Consider the following 2,192-nt stretch of genomic DNA (forward strand, 5'->3'; position numbering starts at 1 on the left):
CTGTTGGGCTAAAGGTAGATTGATCATTTAATCCCTCATTGATCAAACATCTGTTATTTTCATGTGGTAGTCATTCCAATTTAATTTATTGATTCCACAATGTATTCCCGGTTATCCTCACAATAAATCCTGTATTCAGCTCCACAGGCAATAGAATTAGATGAGTTGCAGATTCCTCCCCGAATTCCACCAAACTGCTGCTCTTGCTCCCAGCCTGATGTATAATTTCTCTGTTTATTTCCCTTCCTCACAGTGAACTTAGTGACGATTGTGATCCTGTCTCGGGGAAAGTGCGGTCTCTCCAAATGTGTCACTCGCTACCTGGTGGCCATGGCAACGGCGGATCTACTGGTCATTATCCTCGACCTGATCTTGAGGCACATTCCGATTGTTTATTGGAAACAGTTTGATTTCGTGGAGTCGATCCCCGTGTGTAATATCCACGCCGTCCTGCTGTTCGCAGCCACAGACTGTTCTGTCTGGTTCACCGTCACTTTCACCTTTGATCGTTTTGTGGCCATTTGTTGCCAGAAGCTGAAAACTACATATTGCACCGAGAAAACGGCGGCTCTGGTTCTGGGAACAGGGACTGTGCTGAGCGGTTTAAAGGACATCACCTGGTATTTTATATTCAAAGGTCGGTATTTGCTTCTGAACAACCCCTGGTTTTGTGATGTCACAATGGATGTTCAGTTTTCCCAGGTCTGGGGAACAATCGAGTTCCTTCATTATATTCTCACCCCGTGTGTCCCATTCGTGGTGATTCTGCTGCTCAATGCTGTCACCGTCAGACACATTTTAGTGTCCAGCAGAGCCCGCAGGAGGCTCCGGGGTCCCAGCAGTGGGGAGAGACCCAGAGACCCAGAGATGGAGAGCCGCAGGAAATCCATCATTTTACTGCTTGTTATCTCTGGCAATTTCATCCTGTTATGGGCAATGTTTATGGTGAATTCCATATGGAGCCGGATGGTTGATTTGGGGTATCAGTCTTCATTTCTACCTGATTATGTACAGGAACTGGGATTCGGGCTGCAGCTGCTGAGTTGCTGCATAAACACTGGGATTTACGCCGTGACCCAGACTAAGTTCAGAGAGCAGTTGAAGAATGTGGGGAAATACCCCTTTACTCTGATTGTAAAATTCATTAAAGGGTGAGAAGAATCGGAGAAATTGCAGCCTGAGAGTTGAAATTTCCCTGGGCCTGATATTGTGGTGCCCTGCACAAATATGGCAGCTCTGGTGCCACGCACAAAGATGGCGGCTCTGGGGCCCAGTTCAAAGATGGCGGCTCTGCGATCCCGCACAAACGTGGCGGCTCTGGGGCTCAGCACAAAAATGGCGGCGCTGGCTTCCCGGTACAAAGATGGCAGCTCTGGGGCCCAGCACAAAGATGGCAGCACTGGAATCCCGCACAAAGATGGCGGCTCTTGGGCCCAGCACAAAGATGGCGGCTCTGGGGTCCCGCACAAAGATGGCGGCGCTGGTGCCCAGTACAAAGATGGTGGCTCTGGGGCTGGGGCCCAGCACAAAGATGGCGGCACTGGGGTCCCCGCACAAAGTTGGCAGCTCTGGGGCCCCATGCAAAAATTGCGGCTCTGTGGTCTCGGAACAAAGATGGTGGCTCTGGGGCCCCGCACAAAGATTGCGGCTCTCGGGCGCCGCACAAAAATTGCGGCTGTCTCTCGGGACCTTGCCCTGGTGGCGGGAGGCAGGCGGGCTTCCTGAGGGCAGCAGCAGCTGGAGCTCCAGTTTCCACGAGAGCGGGCGGCGAGTTGGAGCAGACCGACTTGGCCCAGCCCACAGGAGCCCGAACAGCCCAGCCCGGGGAGGAGAAGGCCCGCCACCAGGACCTTATTAATCATTATAATCCTTTGTAATGCTTTCCATCATTACAGCACTTTACAGATCTTTCTAACCCTTTGTAAATGATAATGACCATCAATAAAACATTATGAAGCTTTTAAAATCATGATGATGCTTAATAAATCATTTTTATAATTCATTCTTGGGAGTTGGGCTTCGCTGGCAAAGCCAGCATTTATTGCCCATCCCTAATTGCCATGGAGAAGGTGGTGGTGAAACGCCTGTGACAAGCGACTGTCATGCTGATCCATTTCAGTGGCCAGTTGAGAGTCAATCACATTGCAGTGAATCTGGAGTCACACTTCAGCCAGGCCAGGTAAGGGCAGCAG

At 50.6% G+C, this 2,192-nt stretch overlaps 1 protein-coding gene across 1 annotated transcript; it reads left to right on the forward strand.

Moving 5' to 3' along the window:
• The first annotated feature begins 217 nt into the window (after nt 1-217).
• On the forward strand, nt 218-1,949 carry LOC147091325 (putative G protein-coupled receptor 139). Its single transcript, XM_085976741.1, has one exon. The coding sequence runs from the start codon at nt 331-333 to the stop codon at nt 1,153-1,155; it is 825 nt and encodes a 274-aa protein (XP_085832867.1). The 5' UTR covers nt 218-330; the 3' UTR covers nt 1,156-1,949.
• Nucleotides 1,950-2,192: the final 243 nt, after the last annotated feature.

This window comes from Somniosus microcephalus, unplaced genomic scaffold (assembly GCF_052327205.1).
Source record: "Somniosus microcephalus isolate GS21.2 unplaced genomic scaffold, FLI_Smic_1.0 unresolved_chr3, whole genome shotgun sequence".
NCBI classification, from domain to species: domain Eukaryota; kingdom Metazoa; phylum Chordata; class Chondrichthyes; order Squaliformes; family Somniosidae; genus Somniosus; species Somniosus microcephalus.

What these genes read in the sequence shown, in the direction of transcription:
- LOC147091325 (XM_085976741.1), top strand. Translation starts at nt 331, where the DNA reads ATGGCAACGGCGGATCTACTGGTCATTATCCTCGACCTGATCTTGAGG.